At 44.7% G+C, this 17,445-nt stretch overlaps 2 protein-coding genes across 6 annotated transcripts; both read right to left on the minus strand.

The window, feature by feature from the left end:
* tasorb (transcription activation suppressor b) lies at positions 1 to 13,001 on the minus strand. Of its 3 annotated transcripts, none has more exons than XM_029436091.1 (23): positions 12,544 to 13,001; positions 11,104 to 11,249; positions 10,701 to 10,793; positions 10,537 to 10,609; positions 10,060 to 10,151; positions 9,834 to 9,968; positions 9,598 to 9,722; positions 9,483 to 9,514; positions 9,134 to 9,239; positions 8,849 to 8,952; positions 8,475 to 8,584; positions 8,107 to 8,179; positions 7,919 to 7,993; positions 6,681 to 7,640; positions 5,913 to 6,223; positions 5,707 to 5,809; positions 4,733 to 5,589; positions 4,033 to 4,155; positions 3,702 to 3,861; positions 3,315 to 3,423; positions 2,390 to 2,568; positions 2,004 to 2,138; positions 1 to 1,755 (listed from the first exon to the last, which is right to left on the minus strand). In XM_029436091.1, the coding sequence occupies exons 1-23, from the start codon at positions 12,845 to 12,847 to the stop codon at positions 536 to 538; spliced, it is 5,625 nt and encodes a 1,874-aa protein (XP_029291951.1). In that variant the 5' UTR covers positions 12,848 to 13,001; the 3' UTR covers positions 1 to 535. The 3 variants fall into 3 exon arrangements, with proteins under 3 accessions (XP_029291951.1, XP_029291950.1, XP_029291949.1); XM_029436090.1 differs by having other exon boundaries at positions 1 to 1,752; positions 5,889 to 6,223; XM_029436089.1 differs by having other exon boundaries at positions 5,889 to 6,223.
* Positions 13,002 to 13,775: 774 nt separating this feature from the next.
* asb14b (ankyrin repeat and SOCS box containing 14b) lies at positions 13,776 to 17,380 on the minus strand. 3 transcript variants are annotated; one of them, XM_029436086.1, is made up of 10 exons: positions 17,314 to 17,380; positions 16,633 to 16,795; positions 16,496 to 16,548; positions 16,268 to 16,399; positions 16,026 to 16,184; positions 15,699 to 15,944; positions 15,263 to 15,431; positions 14,629 to 15,163; positions 14,341 to 14,494; positions 13,776 to 14,248 (listed from the first exon to the last, which is right to left on the minus strand). In XM_029436086.1, the coding sequence occupies exons 2-10, from the start codon at positions 16,755 to 16,757 to the stop codon at positions 14,073 to 14,075; spliced, it is 1,749 nt and encodes a 582-aa protein (XP_029291946.1). In that variant the 5' UTR covers positions 16,758 to 16,795; positions 17,314 to 17,380; the 3' UTR covers positions 13,776 to 14,072. The 3 variants fall into 3 exon arrangements, with proteins under 3 accessions (XP_029291946.1, XP_029291947.1, XP_029291948.1); XM_029436087.1 differs by having other exon boundaries at positions 16,633 to 16,790; positions 17,314 to 17,373; XM_029436088.1 differs by lacking the exons at positions 16,026 to 16,184; positions 16,268 to 16,399; positions 16,496 to 16,548; positions 16,633 to 16,795; positions 17,314 to 17,380 and having other exon boundaries at positions 15,685 to 15,823.
* Between the last annotated feature and the right edge of the window lie 65 nt (positions 17,381 to 17,445).

Below are 17,445 nucleotides of genomic sequence, written 5' to 3' on the forward strand. Positions count from 1 at the left end.
TGGTGATTTATATATTTTTAATAGTTTGCTTGACACTGTCATCAAACTGGTCACACAAACAAGATTTGAAATGTTTTATTTTAATAGAATTTTGGACAACCAAATATGTAAAAGAAAATAAAAAAAAGAGAAAACCAACAGCAAAAGTGACATTTCATTCACTAGTTTTTTTTTTTTTCCTTAAAAAAATATCAGCCTTTCCCCTTGTTCACAAACCGTTTCAAAACCTGAACAAACAGAAATTACATGTTAAATTCCGAGAAGCTGGAAGGCCATTAACATTTGCTGGCAAATATAAATATAGTGGTTTGAACAGGGTCTCAAATAGCTCACATGGAAAGAGTGTACATAAAGTTTACACAACGGTAGGACACTCGGCACTGCCTGTATCAATTTTTATTAATGTAGAAAAACCAGGATCCTTATTAACTGATTCAAATCAATGTGTTTTTGACAAGGAAATATTTACATTCAGCCAGCTCTAATAGTCTCTGGAGGATGATGGCCTTTGCGTTGCCCCTTCGATCATGATTGTCTATTCAGGAGCATAATTGTGAGTGTATTTGTAGTCTGAGTAGTAATCCTGTGCCCTTCCCCTGCCTGCTGGGTAACCCCAAAAGCAGGGTGCACCTCCAGTCCCACCCCCCCGATCATGTCCTCGTCCTGGCCGAGGCCAAATTCCTACAGGTGGAACTCCTCTTCCTCGATAGCTCCCTAAAGAACCAGGACCCATACCACCTCGCATAGGCCCATGATCCATCTGTCCAGGGATGCCACCTATACTACCATAGCCCATTCCACACATTGGATGTGGAGGCAGCTTAGGTCTGACTATTGAGCCCCCCCTGGTGGCCGCTGTGGGAATGCCCACAGAAGCTCCAAGGTTGTTAGCGCAATTCACCTGAGTCCTGCCCCCCTGACTACCAGGGGTGCTGCCTCCGAGGGTTTCCCCAGTCTTACAGAGCCCACTGGGGTCCAGTGAGCCAGATGTGACCCCACCCTGGCTGTTAGCAGTCTGAAAAGTGCTGGTACCTGCTGTCCCCCATAGACCCTCCCCAGGGCCACTGAGTGTTCTGTCATGTTGCGTGGGGGTCCCGCTAGCATTTTTAGCAATGCCAGCCATGTAACCTGGCTGGGCTGAGTCATTATGGTCTGTGTAGGGAAGCGAGGTGGTAAGCGGAGAGTTGCCAGGAGCCCCAGCTCCTCCAGTGTCCGAGCCGTACGTGTGGCCCAGCATCATGAGGTGAGGTGGAGGGGGAGGTTTGACCTCCAAGGGGAGGGAAGCCAGGTTGGCTAGAGGTCCAGCTGTAGCAGAGGCTGAGCGGTATTCCTGCTCCTGGGTGATGCTGCAGGGTGAGGCAGGATAGGCCGGGGAGGCCGCATAGCTAGAAGATCCAGTGTAGGATGACCACGAGGCTGAAGGACACAGGAAGCTCTGGTGAGGATTCACAGGAAAACCTCCCGGTGACAAGCCGCCAATGTCTGAAGAGCCTATTCCCATCTGGTTGGTGGCTTTGAACTGAGAGATGGCTGTTTTGAGAGCACTGTAGTCAGACAGCGTTGGAGTTCTGTCAGGGGTCGCCTGCTGTTCTGGGAGCGGAGGACGAAATTCCTCCATCTCTGGTGGAGGCGGCTGTGGAGGCTTCCCCTTCTGAACGGTCTTGTTCTGCTCTGAGGGATCCAATATGGTGTTTGGCTCACCATCATCAGAGTCTAATGACATGTCCTCCTCTTCCACACACTCATCATTTACTGCTGGGAGAGCAGGAGAGGGCAGGGAGAGAAAAGTGGAAAGGAAGATATTATCAAGCAAATGTGTTATAGATGCATTACCAGAACAAAATGTGTTTTAAAAGCTCTGCTAGGTAGTACAGACATATTTTAACTGCTAAGATAACTGTACAGAACAAAAAAGGCAATTTGGCAAAGCAATTACACTCCAGCAAAATGACAGGAAATCACGATTGTTTTTGGTGTCGAGTCCTGCTGTTGACGCTACCAACCTGTAGAGGGCGGTGTTGGAAGCTCATTCTGATTGATGGAGCCAATCAGACTGTGGAAACCGCTCATAACGTCATCAATGCTCCCGATCACCATTCCATTTCTGGAGTACTGTAGAAACATCTCAAATGGCCTCTCTGTCAAAACACAAAGCAACATGTAAAATTCAGTGAACATTTTTATGTCAACGACAGGAGGTCAGAACAACAGTAAATACTTTTATATCATTCTAACAATGTATATAATTTAGAAGGTATAAAAGGAGGATCTCACACACACACACACACACACATCTTAACAGCAACACATAAAGTCGTAGTTTTATTCTTGTTTCAGAAGACTGGTGAAAAGATGTAGCTGCAGTTTATAGTGAAGAGGATGAACATACCTGTGAGGAAGATAAGGTGCCGCTGCTGTGTGTGCTGAGCTTGGAGCTTGATCAGGCACTCCAGGTCAGGAGCCTGTCGCAACTGGGTGTCGCACTCATGATAAGGGAGGAACTCCACCAGATGCTTCTTCTGATAGGCTGTAAGAAGGTTCAGGAGCCCCATGGCGTTGGCATTTAACCTTTAAGAGAAGAGCAAAATATAGTAAAACCATATAGTGTTGTGACATTTATTTCATAGCTCAATTCTGGCTTAAGTTGCTGAAGATAAATTTTGATTTGATGCAAGGATTAGTCGACTTATTGATAGTCAGAAAATTGCAAACGATTTTTAAAAAACAAAAATACACAAATGGCAGAAAAATGCTGTTGAGATTTACGGCTCTTCGTTTTATATCATATTACAGGGTTCTTCAGCAAGTTAATAAAAACATTAATTGTTTTACTTTTTTTGAAAGCCACTTGGTATGAAATTTATCTGCATCGGAAGTTAATGCGAGAGGCATTTTTTTAAATAGACGTTAACAATTATTTTGTTATTGTACAAAGCAACGTCTTTGCAAATCTCATGTTTTAGCATTTTTAAGACTTTTGAAAAATGAATCTTAATTTTAGATTAAGGAATACAATGCCTTATATTCACTTTTACTCTATTTTATTCTATTTAATTATTGTGTACTTGCCACTTTAATTTCTTGTTCTTTTGCTGTAACAAGGTCAAGTTCCCCGTTGTGGGACTAATAAAGGATTTCTGATTCTGATTAAGGAACCCTATATTAAACAAGACACTGGGATGGACATGTTCTGATATCGTCTACACACTCAATGATAAGTCTAGAAAATAAATCGGCAGATTAAAAGAATCGTTAGTTGCAGCCCCACTTTGATTACTATTATTTTGAGGTAAGTTCCTACTCAAGATACCGACCTCCCCAGTTCTTTAAGCTTCTTCTGGGACTTGCAGTGCACCTTCCACTGCCAGGGGTGTTCAGGGGTGCTCTGCTCCTCCAAGAACTTCAGCAGCCCCTGCAAACGATCTGGACAAAACAAGCAACACAAGATCTCAAATTAGAATGAATCCCTTATTTATTGTCCCTCCTATGCCTGAGATATTATACTTATAACACCCGTACTCAGGACTGGCTTACGCTACATGGGAAGACTTTTATTTTTACATCATTACTATTAACATTTCTTTTTCTCTGTACTCAGGTTTGAGATGTTGATCTGAAATGTGACTTCCTGATAAAAACAATAAAGCATATCTATCGATATGAAGCAGCGTGCAACCGATTCTTCGTATGAATGACTTTACCCTGCGTGATAAGCTCAGGGTTGAGGACAAACTCATCGGACACCATGAAGCCTCCGGACACAAACAGCTCATTATAAGTGTGGTTCTTGACATCGTCCAGAGTGTCCACTCCAGCGAAGCTCACTGAAGGCAACTTCTTCAAAGACACCAGAGCCGGGATCTGCAGGGTGAAAAAAAAGGTCGAGGTCGTCACAAACGGAGTTCTTCAATAACTTTGTAATAAGAAAACAATACTGTGCGGCAGATGTTAAATCCAATTAGGAATGCGATTATTTCGGTTTGATCCCCGTCTGGATCAGCTGTGACTTGAGATGACGAGAGGAGATCGTACCTTGTGCACGTGTGCGGCGATGTCCTCGTTCTGAATGATGATGAGGAGCTTATCTAAACTGCCGCTGTTTTCCAGAAATGTCTGCGGGCTGCACTCGCTGTTGCCCAGACTCTTCAAGTACTCCTTTGTGACAGACAGGAGAGACGTAATGGTTAGAGACAGACAGATGAACGTGTCCTTCTCTCTTACACTTACACATACCGACTGCCTCGACAGATACAGGCTGAGCACTGAGACATGGAACACATAGTGACAAAGAGGAGCTAGTGTCGCCTTTCACATTCCCACTGTCAATCTGCGGTTACACTTGTGCAATTTACAAGTGCAGAAGGCTGCGGAGGCTCCAATAACAACAAGTGATCTAAATGAAGGAGTATGAAAGAAAATGGATGTGCAACTAGGTCAGATTTGGAGATGTAACAATTCGGAGGAGCGCTTAAACGATTTGATTAAATATTCAACAAAACTTATTAGAGATTTTGATAATCCAGTTAAAGTCGAGGTAATGCATCAAATAAATCACCAGTTCCAGCGTCTCAAATGTGAGGAGTTTGTATTTAGATTGAAGGGTTCTGGGACCTGGTGACGGGCATTTTCACGACATTTCATTGGCTAAAACGATTAACTTCACAAAACAATCCCACAGATGAATTATTAATGAGAATGAACAGTTGAACCACATTGAGACCTTGCATCGTACCTTAATTTCCTTGCAGACCGTGCTCTCCTCACCCTCGTCCTCGGAGTAGATGTAGAATTTGACCGTGTTCTTGGTGACGTCCTTAAAGATCTCCACCAGGCTGCTGAAAACCTCAGGCTTTAGCTGACCGATGAGGCTGCCAGCCAGCAGGCCGGGCCCACTCCCAGAAGGAGGGCCTTGTTTATGGGACTTGTTCTCTGGAGAGTCTGGTGTGACGCGAGAGGGAGAATAGATCTCTCCCCCAAACTCTGCTGACACGCCTTCCGATTTAGACTTAGCCCCTTTGCCTTTGACGGGACCCATTTTACCACTCTGAGAGGAGGTGGTGCTCTTTGACAGGGAGGAGTCCGATTTAGTTTTGGGAGTCTGTATGGGGGTGCGGGGTGGTGTTGTAAGATTAGATGTTGTCACTGCGGGAGGTGGAGAAGTGACTTTGGAGGGAACAGGTGGGGCTGGGATCAACTTGTCCATCTTCTCACACAGTGCTTTGACATGTCCTTGAAGGGAGACAGGCGAGACGTAGGGTACAACAAAGTCTGAGAAGCAGCTGTTGGGCAGCCAGCAGTGGCGTGGAGGCAACCGCGGGGATAGACGCGAAGAATAGCAGATGTGCTGCGTCTGCATGATGTTTTTAATGTTAGAGGTGAGACTGTGAATTTCCTGGTTGAGTATGGTGTCCAGGCTGATGGAGGGCCTGAAAGCCATTTCCTCTACGACTGGTAACGTGGGTGGTGCAGCCGCCTTTTTTACTTCCACGGCTGCAGGCGTCTTTGGCTCCGGGTGTCTGTCTGCCACCTTCACAGCCTCCGGCTCGGACTCGGGCTCGGGCTTTGGCTCAGGAAAAGGCTGTGCTTTGTCTAGAAGAAAGGAGACAGGAAACGTGTCACAGTGATGCCTTGTGAACCAGATCTAAAACTGCCCACAAGGGTGTGTGTGTGTGTGTGTGTGTGTGTGTACCGACTGCTTTGAGGTACCTTCAGTGGCGGGCTTAACCCATGTTGGGTTGTCTGAGGTGTGCGCTTGCTCTTTTGGGGAGCCAGGGCCGAGTGGACTACCAGGGCTACAGTCCATGTCCTCCTAAACAGTGAACACACCAGTTATTGTTTTGATCTACAAACATTTTTAATTCATGGTGAAATATTCCAAAAATAACAACCTTAGAATCAGCCACACATCTCACCTCTGTGTAGTTGGTTTGAGATGCGGGCTCATTTTGTTTGGTGCGATCTGGCTCAGGGACGGCAGGTTCCCCTCTTCCTGAACCCGTCGATGGTTCTCCGTGGTTTGACTGCGCAGACATTGAACCCTGAGCCACGGCTTTGTTGAGAGTAGCCAGGAGGATCTTGAGAAGCCGCTGGGTCTCGTTGACTGCCGAGGCGTTAGTGTTGCCGTGAGCCCTCAGGTCAGTGTCGTAGATGCCCATGCTTTCCATGACTGCTGTCAGATTGTCGCTCTGCCCGCCCTCATCTCCGATCTCATCTGCTTGGGCTCCTAGCAGGATACACACAATTAATTAGGGAGGCATCGTATCTTAGTGCATTATACAGGGAGTGTGAAGAAGGATTCACAAGTTGAAATGTTATTTAAGGAGGAGACATGAGCTACCGTAAGTGAAGAGGCAGGTTCTTTCAGGTTCTAGTGCATTTAACTCTTGATAATTGTGAGAGTCGATGCACACAGGAATATTAACAGCTATCGGGATGAGCAACACAAATGCATGTAGCTCAAGTCATTTCATTTGTGCGTGTGCGTATAGTGCCAATGGGGAGCAGGTTTTTTAATTATTATAAGCAAAGCAATTACTGAGATCTCATCAGCCTGTGTGTTGAATCTAATATGAGTCATTATTTCAAACAGGAATGCACTTTCCAGGGCAGGAAGTGGGAAAATCAAGAAAACGAACATTTAAAATCAAGCTACATAAACAGCTGCAGGCAGCCTTCCTCACCTCTGCTGGGTTCCCCATTGCTCAGCGGATCTGTGCGTTGGTGTTTGTTCACGCCCCCCCCCTCATCTCCCTCAAACTTCCTCTTCAGACTGTTGCCGTCCTCTCCCCTTTCCTTCACAGGCTCCTTCACGAGTGCTTTCTTATGAAGTTGAATCAGCTTAAGCAACTGTTTCATCTTGTCTTTATCATACTCATTCTGGGACAGCCGCAACCTCTGAGGAGGCTGAGCCGGGGACTCAATTTGCGACTTGTGCTGCAACTGGGCCCCGTTAGAATGGGCCAGCCCTTGCCTCCGTCTGCTGCTATCCAAGGGTGGCTTCTCCTGTGCTGGCCTCTCCTGTGCTGGCCTCTCCTGTGCTGGCCTCTCCTGTGCTGGCTTCTCCTGTGCTGGCCTCTCCTGTGCTGGCCTCTCCTGTGCTGGCTTCTCCTGTGCTGGTTTCTCCTGTGCTGGCCTCTCCGGGGGTGGCCTCTCCTTCGGAGGCCTTTCTGCGGGTCTCTCTGTCCTGTCCGAGCCCCTGTCCGAGCCGCCCCAGTCAGAAACAGGGCTGTATTCCACTGGGGCCGGAGCAGGCGTGGGCGTGGGTGTGGGCGTGGGGTTCCGTACTTTTTCAATGATGTCCTTCGTCTTGTTCAGAGGTAAAATGTAGTTAGCAGGGTTGTGGACGTAAGAATGCAGCACTGCATCCATGTTAAACTTAGGTCTCAGCACCAAGAGCGGGTTGGTCCTTTCGTCCACGTTATATTTGTAGTCGGGCAGAATGAACGGCCGCACCGTGCCCGAATCTATACGAGTTAGATAGTCGGTGGCCTGGCGCTCCACCCCAGAGCTCAGGTCCTTGCCTGGATTGGGGCGCAACTTGAACAGCGCGTAGTGCAGAGCGGGGACGAAGGGATCCACGGAGGACAGGATAGCAGGCTGGGGCTCAGTCGTCAGCGGCTCCGGCTCGAACAGCCTCGATGCTACGAGAGAGAGAACACATATGTCCGTGTCATGTAAAAGATTTATATCTGCACTATTAAAGTCTTCATTACAGGAGTCAGGGCTCTAACATGGAACCCTCTCAACTCTGTTTTTGATGTACTTTGTATATAAAAGAGCATTTAGTTGGTAGGTTTTTAGAAAGATCTTGTATCCAAACATTCGCTATTGGCTAATAAAATATTCCAGTTGGGAGCTTCGTGCAGACGCTGCCACTGGGGCTTGGTAGGAAAAAGCAATGGATCGAGTGAATACTTACAATACTTGACAACCATCCTTGACTCCTGAAAGATGAATAATGCTTGCAGGTTCTTCTCAACGCGCCCCCGCCGCTCTACAAAACAAACAGCAACTTGTTTTAAAGCTGAACCCTCACCGAAGGAATCAAGTAGGTGTTCAACTGGCACAACAGTGCATTGTGAGAGGAGAGTAAAAGCTTTCTGGCACCTTTGGACTGAACCATCTGCGATGAGGACAACAGGAAGAGAAAGCCCCTGTCGAACAAGGACTTCACTAGCACCTGAACGAGGAGAGGAGACACTGCAGTCAGAAGCAGCGGGGTGCATCATCATCAGATAATGTGAGCGATCATAACACCAGACTGTGCTGGAACAGGTTTGCACTTATCCCAGTGTGTACACTTGCGCTATAGATTTATTGTATTCGTTTGAAACAAAAAAACAAAGCTCCGAAGGAAAAGCTTTTAGTGTGACTGAATTGAATTTGGCACAGAGTTTATTTCGTTGGCAAACTGGGATTCAATAAACTGAATTTGGACCTTTTTGTAAAATTTAATTTTTTACAGCGTGACTCACCATCCTGTCCCTTTCCAGTTTGTTGACCAGCCCTGCCAAGCTGCCATTGGTTGGTTTGCCTTTTCCATCCACCACATCAAACAGGCTGCAGGACATCCCACACTTCATCACTGCGGACCAAGAAAAGCAAGTTGGAATAAAAAGCTGACCCATAACTCATCTATTAGAGTTCTTTTCTTTATGCTCAGCTTTATCTGGAATGATGCAAACACTTAGTTTATAATCAAATCAATGGATTAGCTGTTTCTGTAATACAATGCAGCATATGCATTTAGAATAACTTGCGTAATCACGTGATTGCATAATCACCGACATCACCAGGGCATTTTTCTATCATTTAATTATCAGGTATGACATGTGAAATCTGGACTGACCTTCCCGTGATGCGCTGTAAGTGTCCCAAGAAAAGAGCACAGAGGGAATCTTTCGCTTCACCTGCTCCAGCTGCATGCCTCGACTCACCGTCAGCTTCTCAGGCCTTCAGGGAAGCAAATGGAAAACGTATCAAAGAGCAAATCATAACATAGTGATTTGTTTTTTGGGACAGCACATTGTGGCTAAAGTGTCTTTGATGATCAACAGTGGAAAGTCTGGTAACACTGTGGAGGTTTTCTAGAGATACGCTGAATTATATGAAAGGCTAAAAAAGGTTAACTCACAGTTTGTACGGGAGGTAGGGGCGCGAGGAGGATCGTAAACAGATTGGGAATAACTCCTGGCCCTTGTTCACTAGGGGACCACTCCACACGGTGTAGCAGCTCTTCCCTGCGACAGCATCAACAGCACAGGGTCAAAGGTCAGACAAGATACAAAGAGAAAGTAGGGCTCATAAGTGAAAACGCCAATTTCTTGACACGTATTCTTTAGAATGTTTTGCACTGGTTGGTGTAACGGACTAGCAGCGCGCATGTTAAAGCAGTTAAAGCAATTGCAGACCAGTGTTTTCCCCTCCTGGCGTGAGATGGCCAGTTTACAGACATAATATATGAGATTAAAAAAATGTTTTACCTCGCCTTCCTTCAGGGGAAATGGTGTTAAACCTGTTAAAGAGAGAAGCAAAGCCTGTTTACAAACACAGAACACTGTGCAAACCTCCCCAATCGTTCCCTGCAGGAATATGTACCTGTGTGACGTCATAGGAGTTGCTGCGGCCTCCTTGCCTTTGTACTGAAAGGAAACCACAGCGTAGGGGCACACGTGCCTGGGCCGTGTCTTGATCTCATCAAACGCAAACTCGAAAAAATATTGCTAAAAAACAAGACCGCACGAAACATGCATTACAATTTACGTCTAAGAAATAAAATAACTTACTTTGATAACACAAAACAAACAGTTCATGAAATGTAATAACTTGTTTACCTGTGTGAGCTCAAAAGCCCTGTAAGACAGCAGAGACGTAACCCTATTGGCACTTTTGGACAAGTGAGAGTCAAACTTCGGATTCGGTTCCATGGCATTCTTAGGCATGTTCTCATGGATGTGTTTTATTCGGCCCTGAAACATATTGAAAACATATTGGTGAGCGTAAGGTCCCACAAGAACTGCAAATCAACACAACTAAATGAAAATAGATTAGCGGCCATACCCTCATAACTTTGAAAACGATGATGTCTCCAGACGAGCCCACCTCAAAGGGATTGATTTGTAACAGATCAGAATATTTGGAGACGTATACGCCTACATGGACAAAAGAACTGAGTTAGACAAAAAGCCTCATAATCATACGCCGTCAAGAAAGCATTTAGGTATCATGCTTACCCTCTAAAACTCAAACCATACACATCATGTCAATTACTTATTGATGTTTTGAGAGAAAATGTCATTCCTCGAGTGGGTCGTGAGTTGTGAGCCAACATTTAGTCGATATATTGTTGCATACGAGTGTCGATATGGCATGTAACATTATCTACAGTTAGTCAATTATAATCACATGCTTGTCAGTTTAACAATGAAATCCACGCGAGAAACACTCAAAACAATAACATAAGATCGGTAAACATCCTTCCATCCAAAACAATAGTCTCCTTTTGAGGAAACGGCAATATGCCCGAGGCTAAGTTACCCATTGAATGATTTCCTAGTGTCGTAATCCTGGAGTGTCCAACAGACAGACCCTTCTCGCAGATCCACTGGAGCTGGACATGCACGAGAACAAAAAAAAACAAGCTCAGAATCATGTAAAAGCAGAGAAACCATCACGCGTCATAACTTGTACATCATCAACACCTTGGATTTGTCTGGATAAAGGAAGCAGTACGACTCCGTCAGCTCTTGTTCCGTCCGCCCCTCCTGCTTCATCTCTCTCCGCTTCTCGATGAACTGCCGCAAAAAGAAGAAGAGCAGACAGCGAATGAAATACGGCGGCACTCACATGCATGGCTCTCTGGTAGAATGTGTAACTTGAAGGATCACATTTTATTACAGCGTGCCCTTAGCGTGTGCTCTTTCCTTCCCGTGTGAGCTACCAGAGCACTTTAAGAATAGCAATGCTGAGTCCTTTTAACAGCTAAGCCGTGAAGCCTGCTTATAATCTATATTGCATGATTTTGTATATTTGGTTTCAACCTACAAAAAGGTCTCATGAATAAAAAAAGGGAGCAACTGAAATGTGACCAAGACATTGACCAACCTCCTTCTCCAGCAGCTCATTGTGAATGAGTCTGGCCTTGCAGTAGGAGAAGGTTCCTCGTGACGATGAGTCGAGGTAAAACGAGGAGAAAGTCTTCACAAGGTCCTCAAACTCCCGGCTGCCGGGGGGCAAAAACTGGTACAAGCCTGCACACAGAGAGGTGAATCAGTGGGTTAGAATATATCATGTGCAGAGGGGGGAAACTTGAAGTCAAACCACAGGAGACAACAACACCAATCAAACTGACAATCATCCACCATGAATATGTCACGAGAAGAGGAAACACATGACCTGTGATTAGACTTCAGTGCAATACAGCAGCAAGTGATGTGCTTGCGAACAATAAATTGTTGTGTACGTTCAGTGAAGCTTAATGGGGTTGCAGATCATTTAAAGAAAGAGCTGAACACTGAACAGTAGTAGCTCGGAATCCCTTACGTCAAACAAACCGGAGGACCGAGCCTTGCATCTGTCTCTGTTTACATAAGGTTTATTATGTCAATCCAAAACACATGCAAAGTAGTGAAACCTCCACTTGCTGACTACTGAATGAACTCATAAGCCTTGGACTGTGGGGTAACAAGTAGTTAACGTCTCTCATGTGAGGCAGAAAGATGCAGACGGGCACACAACAGTAAGACAGGTTATGCATTACATATGGAACCTACTGAGTTGACCAGATACTACACGCACGGCTGCTTAAAAGGGTGGCTCAAATGAAGTCCAGCAACTTCTGCTTAACTTTGCATATACACAAATAACTGATGTATGACAGCAAGGTTTGGAACAACCACTTTGCTCAGGGTACTACTGCGTTTTTTTTTTTTTAGACATGATGTGGCCAGTGTCTTTGTATTGTACTCTTGAGTATTGAGGTGAAGGTGTAAAAGGGATGCTCTGATATACAGGTGATATCAAGCTGGGACAAGGGGTGGGCAGCACTACTTATTGTATTGTGAAAACATCTTTAAAAAGTTGGGTGGGGTAGATTATTCATGCCCTTCACACTGAGGTCAATGTGACACACACATGTTGTCAGGTGATGGCTGCAACACACTCATGACAGCAGCAACATTACTCAATAAGACTATGGTCCCCTGAAAAAGGGTGAAGAGGCCAAACAAGCTGGGCTTTCAAAACGGGCAGTGTGATGCTTTCAGGTGCCTTCACAGGAACGTAGCTGTCTGCTGTAACGTGGGTACCTGGGTTGGACTACCAAAGCTACGTCTGCTGCAACAACTCACTACATTAGTCAAGACTTTCCGTGCGCTTACATGCTATGACGTTGGTTTAATCTAAACCTAAAATGTCGGTGGACATTAAGTTCAACTCGTTAAACTAGCGGGGCCATCCAGCTAGCTAGCAGGCTAGCAACATGCAGCAGCAGAATTATGAAAGACAGGACAGGCTCTGTTCAAAATAGCAGCGATATGGCACCACCTTTCCGTTCTCTTATCTTCCTCGGGATTTGGAAATTTTTCCGTGGCAGCTCTTCGCTCGGTCTCTTGCCTGGCAAGGCAGAACTGCTAAAGCTCCGGGCATCAGTATGCACGCTCCTCCGCCGCTCAGGGGCTTCTTGTTCGGGCATTACACAGTCTCCACATCCAGGCTGATCGCCATTTTGGTTGGCTGTGGCCGAGGTGGCGGCTGATTTCTTCGGGGGTTCGCCACCCTCCAGCTGGAGATCGTCCGTCTCGGTACATTCTGAGTCCCTTTTCCCCGCCGCGTTGGGGTTCAGGGCCATTTTCGGGCACCGTGCACGTATAACGGGCAATGTAGCTCTAACGATTACGGCGCCGCTTCACACACACACACTCCTCCTCACCCAGCCTCCGCCATTGTGAAAATGACGTACACGTTCTTCTCCACCACTGCAAAACGCTGCCGTCACGATGTTTACAAACGCCACCCAGCGGCGGGGGGGGTGTACTGCGAGACTTTATGTAGTGACGGACGTGTGAGTGAACATGGCGGTGAAAGAAACTATAATAACATGCAGCCTAATGTTTACTAATCTTAGCCACATTCTTTATTCATGAGGCAACATTGACCCCACCCATCATCACGTGCTACTATAATGAAACTTAACTTTATGTGTAAAATATTTATTTATATTATTATAACATGATCTGACCAATGGAATGTCTTTATAATTAACAATCGCTTAATCAATATTTTAATATTATTTTAATTTAGTTCTGGTTATTTTTTATGTTTTATTCTGCTTAATACAATTTTTGTATTAGACCTGTGTAAATGTTTTATGCCTCATGTGGGGGGGTCTGTTGAGTCTAGAGGATGAACATTTTGTAATTATAATGATTGTCTTATTTTTTAATTCTTTGTGTGAATAAAATAAAACTTTGGGGCAAATATGTGAAATCCTGCCGTGAAACAATGAATGCCCAGGCTAGACATAATTACTACATTTTTAACATCTTCTTTTTGCATCACTATGCAACATTTTTTATTCACATATTTAAGGCCTATTTCCCCACACCTTTACCTCAGACACTGAGATGGCTAGTAGATGTACTTACTGTAAAACCATGTACTGTATACCTAAAACCTACTCTTGTAATACTGCATTCTACCACAAGGTGACGACAAAGAGGCAGAGATCCATCTCACAAGAAAGAAAGACATTTTAAATGTTTTTGATTTGGTTGTAAACCTTTTATATCATACTGGTGTTCTGCTTTCATACCATCTCTCCCTTCAATTTCATGTATTCACATTATAAAGTCGAGAACTCTTTCTAGGTACTTTCTAGGTTACGAGATTCTAGGTATGAAATAATAATAATTATAATAATAATAACATTATTATCAAGGATGTCACTATAACGAGGCATTGTAGCTTTTTAAAACACAGAACTCCAAAGCCCATACAGTTTTGTGTAAATAATGCAACGCTTAAAGTACATAATACATGTACTTGAAAAACATCTCCAAAACACTGTGTTTTCACTATGGGTTCACCATGCTTCCCCTGCTGTAGACGTCATACTCCTTGTAGCGTATGTAATCTTTCAGCCTGGGAGGAAGAGGAAGGAAGCTGATGAAAACTGGGGATCTCAAGCGCAGGTGACTGAGATGCTGCCTTATCCGCAACCGACACAGGTGCTTCAGGCCCCGGGGATTTCCTGAATGTAAATAAAGTCAATGAATGCACGTAATGTGATCAATACACTTTAGTTGACAGGTGGAAAATACCTAAACACGGATCAGTTCTCACTTTGAATGTGACAGATCTCCTGCCACTGTTTCTGCTCCTCCAAGGCTTCCTTAAGTTTGGTGCAGAAGGAGACGTGGTCGGTGTAGTCGAGCATCATGCGCACCACCTGAGCAGATAAGTGCTTAAGCCAGGACACTGTTATCACCTCGCAGAACTAGGAGACAAACAAAGACTCAAGTGGCAGTCAAAGCAAAACCTTGACAGAAAGTGTTACTCAACTGGTTTCCATGTTTTCATATCGCTTCAATTCTTCACACCACTTTCTCTCTCAGACGAGCTTCTCCTCACCACCAGGTCTTTGATGATAGAGGTCGTCCAAGGAGCGTAGTCATGGGAACTGTCACCGTACGGACAGTCAAAGCAACGCTTGACATCATACCCATGGTTCAGAATCATTCTCAGCATGACCTCGTCTTTAAAGGCGTACTGCAGTGCTGACGGGAAGTGAGTGGTGTTGACACGGGAGTAGTAGTTTACATTTGCCCCAAACTTCAGCAACATGTTGATTAATTCATAGTTGCCCTGTCTAAGAGCCACCTGCAAACAGTTGATAGGATCCTGGTTCACCATCGCCCCAGCCTCTAACAACAAGCGGGCGCACTGAAGATCATTGTTGGACACAGCAAAAAAGAGGGCAGACCTGCGCTCGTCATCATAGTTGCAGCGCACCCTTGGGTGCAGCATGAAGTTTGGATCGTAATCAGCTTTGAGCAGCATCTCCACACATTGGGCATGTCCCCCAGCGGCTGCAGAATGGAGAGGACTCATCCCACCTTCCTTTACAGCGTCCAGCCTAGTGACCGGGATGAGGTGCTCCAGTGCCCTGTCAAAGAAGAGTGCTCATTTAAGAACATGACAGCGGTTCAAACTTTATTTGAAAAGTGGGAAAGTTAGATGTTGTAACATAGATATTCCTCCTCACAGTATGTGTCCATGGTAGGCCACGCGGTGAATTGGCATATGACCATTGTAAAGAGGTATGTTGGGATCTGCTCCATGCTCCAGCAGCAAGGAGATCATGTCGGGGTTTCCTGATGCTGCTGCATCAAACAGGACCGGGCCTGACTCTGATTCACACCACACATGGGCTCCTACAAAATGAATACAGATACTATAAGAATTTTCCTTTAACAGGCGATCTTCAGACCTGGAAAACAGTATGGAAAGATTCATTTGTTAAAAAATAAAACACACATATCACAGTATTGTGTGAATCTTTGTTTTCAAATTTTTATGAAAAGCAAAATTGCAAAGTGTTTCACTACTGCACAATAAATTGTCAGATTAACTCAATAAATAATGGGACCCAGATACGTTTGAAAGCCAAAGTGGAGGTTAAATCACCTTATCTCGTATACCTTTTTCTAACAGGACCTCCACCACGTTCAGATGTCCATTCTGTGCAGCCAGAGCCAGTGGAGTTTTCTTTTTGACGTCGCATGCATTTGGGTTGGCGCCAGATTCTAAGAGCAGATAGACAAAGTTCTCCAGGCCTAAAAAGGCGGACTCGTGTAGAGCTGTCCTGTTTAGTGGTCCTGCTTGGTCTACTTTGGCCCTGTAGCGAAGCAATAGCGTGGCCAGATCGTACTGGTCATTCAGAATAGCTAAGAAATAAGCAGCAGGACAGAGAAGATTGAAAAATGAGCAAATCTCTGTATGATTTGTTGCAATTAGATGTCAGATACCTGCCACTAATGGAGAATCCTGCTCATCATTCTGGAGATCCGGACTACTAGCATTCTGTAACAGGAATGTAGCGTTCTCTCTGAGTCCATGAACTACAGCCAGAAACAGTGGCGTCTCCCCCTTCAGAGTACGACACTGGGCTACACCTGGAGGTGATGCTGGAACACAAACAACTAATCAACATGCAAAGAATTTAAAAAGAGTCAAACAATACAATCATGATTTTTAATCACCTCTCTACCTGAGAAGATAATCTCTAGTATCCTCTTATTCTCTTGCGCTGAAGCCTCATGGAGCGGGATCCATCCTCGTTCATCAACTCTGGACAGAGCCTCTGGTTGCCCTGCTAGTCGGTTCAGTGCATCTTCATCACCTAAACACGAGGACGGTACATTACATCAGAATTTCTGGCAAGATTAAATTATAATCTGCATCAGATTGGATGGGTTAAAGAGTTAAAACAGTTTACCCTCCTTGATTGCTTTGAAAATCTCATCAGGGTCTTCACTAGGTTTCAGATCGCTATAAAAGTAATTTGCAATGATCAACAAGAGAACAGTGTAGAGAGAAAGAGACATATTTAATACTTGGTGGCGAGAGATTAACCTTGGATTCAATCCCTTGAGCTTTCTATATTCAATCAGACTTTGTTCAATGATATATTGCGTTGCCTCATCTTCATCCAAGTCGTCCTCCGATTGATAAAAGTCATCTTCTGTCTCCTTGTTCATCTGTTAGTCCAGAAAGGGTCAATGGACAAGGATCTGCACTGGGGAGACGGCCATAAAGTAAACCGCAGCCCTGAATACTAACAGGGGAAAGGGAACTACAGCACAGTGCAGTCAGTCTTATTCCTCTTGTTGAATTAGATGTCAAAACTAGTTTAGTGACACTGAAATGCACTCAACATTTTGAATGTATTGATTCCAGTTAGCAGTCCTATATTGTTCTAGCTTTTTTCAGCTCTTAACTTTAAAGGCCGTGTGAAAGCAGAGGCTTTACGGTATTCCTCTCAGTGTGGCCAAAACCAATGCACGGAGATTCCTCCTGCATGAATGATCGCTGTGAGCATTTCTTAAATATTCATCTTAAAGTATGAGAGGAAATGTCATAAAGAAAACTTTAAACAGAATCACAAGTGCTATCAAATGACCTGTAAATACATCAACATAACATGAAAAAGCAACGGCTACAAATGATAAAGTTCAACAGGTTGTCTACACAGCAAACTCCTCACTAATCCATGTAGTTTTTCTATATATTATTTATTTAATTTCTGGTGTTTACCTTTAGTCGGATGGCTGTGTACCTTCGGTGGCTTTTACAACAGTAGTGGCAGGAGGCTCCTCAGTACGCACACATACTGCAGCTATTTATATCCCTCCCACTATAAATATCAGATCACGGGGTCTTCGCAGC

The sequence above is a fragment of the Cottoperca gobio genome, chromosome 7, assembly GCF_900634415.1.
Source record: "Cottoperca gobio chromosome 7, fCotGob3.1, whole genome shotgun sequence".
Lineage (NCBI taxonomy): Eukaryota > Metazoa > Chordata > Actinopteri > Perciformes > Bovichtidae > Cottoperca > Cottoperca gobio.

Excerpts from the sequence above, each read along its gene's own strand:
- asb14b (XM_029436086.1), bottom strand. The coding sequence starts at position 16,757 with ATGAACAAGGAGACAGAAGATGACTTTTATCAATCGGAGGACGACTTG. Across the intron at positions 16,185-16,267 it reads ACTAGAGATTATCTTCTCAG|CATCACCTCCAGGTGTAGCC; the intron begins GTAGAGAGGTGA and ends TTTGTGTTCCAG. Across the intron at positions 14,249-14,340 it reads GGAGATCTGTCACATTCAAA|GAAATCCCCGGGGCCTGAAG; the intron begins GTGAGAACTGAT and ends ATTTACATTCAG.
- tasorb (XM_029436089.1), bottom strand. The coding sequence starts at position 12,847 with ATGGCCCTGAACCCCAACGCGGCGGGGAAAAGGGACTCAGAATGTACC. Across the intron at positions 5,810-5,888 it reads GATGTGTGGCTGATTCTAAG|GAGGACATGGACTGTAGCCC; the intron begins GTTGTTATTTTT and ends TTCACTGTTTAG. Across the intron at positions 3,424-3,701 it reads CCCTGAGCTTATCACGCAGG|ATCGTTTGCAGGGGCTGCTG; the intron begins GTAAAGTCATTC and ends TGTTTTGTCCAG.